This window comes from Penaeus monodon, chromosome 28 (genome assembly GCF_015228065.2).
Source record: "Penaeus monodon isolate SGIC_2016 chromosome 28, NSTDA_Pmon_1, whole genome shotgun sequence".
NCBI lineage: Eukaryota > Metazoa > Arthropoda > Malacostraca > Decapoda > Penaeidae > Penaeus > Penaeus monodon.
In genome coordinates, this window is record NC_051413.1 from 37,677,152 (window position 1) to 37,678,499 (window position 1,348).

General features: G+C 49.4%; 1 protein-coding gene across 1 annotated transcript in view; it reads left to right on the top strand.

Moving 5' to 3' along the window:
• Positions 1-1,348, top strand: part of LOC119591570 — a 24,858-nt gene that overhangs the window by 14,176 nt on the left and 9,334 nt on the right. The window contains exon 5 of the mRNA XM_037940332.1: positions 754-885. Coding sequence (XP_037796260.1) covers positions 754-885 — 132 coding nt within the window. The remainder of the gene's footprint in view (positions 1-753; positions 886-1,348) is intronic.

Sequence of the window (1,348 nt, forward strand, 5' to 3'; positions counted from 1 at the left end):
AAGAATAACAACTACTGCTAGTCTTTTTCCTGGAAAACGATCTATTTCACTTATATAATTAATTTAAGGACTTATGTGTATTTTTACTATTCCTAAGTGTCGCAATCACTGCATAATTCTAATAAATCACACAGACGCACACTAGTTCCCCAATAACACAGTGCCGCCATCTCATGGTCACAGAATCACTGCCTCTTCACCACCACTATTCCGCATCACCTCTGCAACCACACAATCACTGCTGATTCACATCTGATTCCCCTACAACCATCTACAGCTTCCTTTCATGAATCTCTACAAGTATCCCGCAACCACCCAAAAGCCTTGTAACCACTTAGAACCACCGTAATTATCCCACAACCATCCAGGACAACCTTAATTCCCTCGCAACGACTCAGAACCCCTGCTGCTACCCCAATACCACTGCAACTACCCTGCAACTACTCAGAACCCCTGCAACTATCCTGCAACCACCCAGAACCCCTGCTGCTACCCCAATACCACTGCAACTATCCTGCAACCACCCAGAACCCCTGCTGCTACCCCAATACCACTGCAACTATCCTGCAACCACCCAGAACCCCTGCTGCTACCCCAATACCCTGCAACTATCCTGCAACCACCCAGAGCCTCTGTAACTACCCCAATACCCCTGCAACTATCCTGCAACCACCCAGAACCCCTGCAACTACCCCGCCAGCACCCCCTTTCCCGCAAGCGACTGCTCCGGCTCAACCGCTCCCGTTCCGCCAGGGCGCCGCGGATCGAGTGAGTCCACCACGAGCGAGCAGGAGTTCCGGCGGAAGTACCAGGCCATCACCCATCGCATGGTGCACCGGAAGGCGTCGGTGGAGATGTACAAGCGCCTCATCCAGGCCGCCTTCCGTGAGTATTGCTGTGTGAAGGATTTGCTGTCGAGGCGTGTACCGTACTCGGTGCTGCCATACGGTCGTGCCCAGGTACTCGTCGCCAAGTCTGTGTACCGTACTTGTTGTTGCCGTGGGGTTGTGTTTTGTACTCGTCGCCAAGTCTGTGTACCGTACTTGTTGTTGCCGTGGGGTTGTGTTTTGTACCGTTGCCAAGTCTGTACCACGGATGTTGTTTCATGGGGTTGTGCTCTGTACCTGTAGCTCAAAAGTTATGTATTTCCTCTACCAAACTTACTGTTATGGCGAAGAGTAGCGTTCTAAGTATTATTAATTATGCTATTTACCGTACTTCTCACCGTTGCTACTGGACACGTTTTTGTTACTGTTGTCATTCTTATTTCTTATACATATATGGCAAAATAGGCCTATTTCAGCGTATAGTGTAGTGTTTGTTCCCCAAAGGTATGGGCTTTTAATTC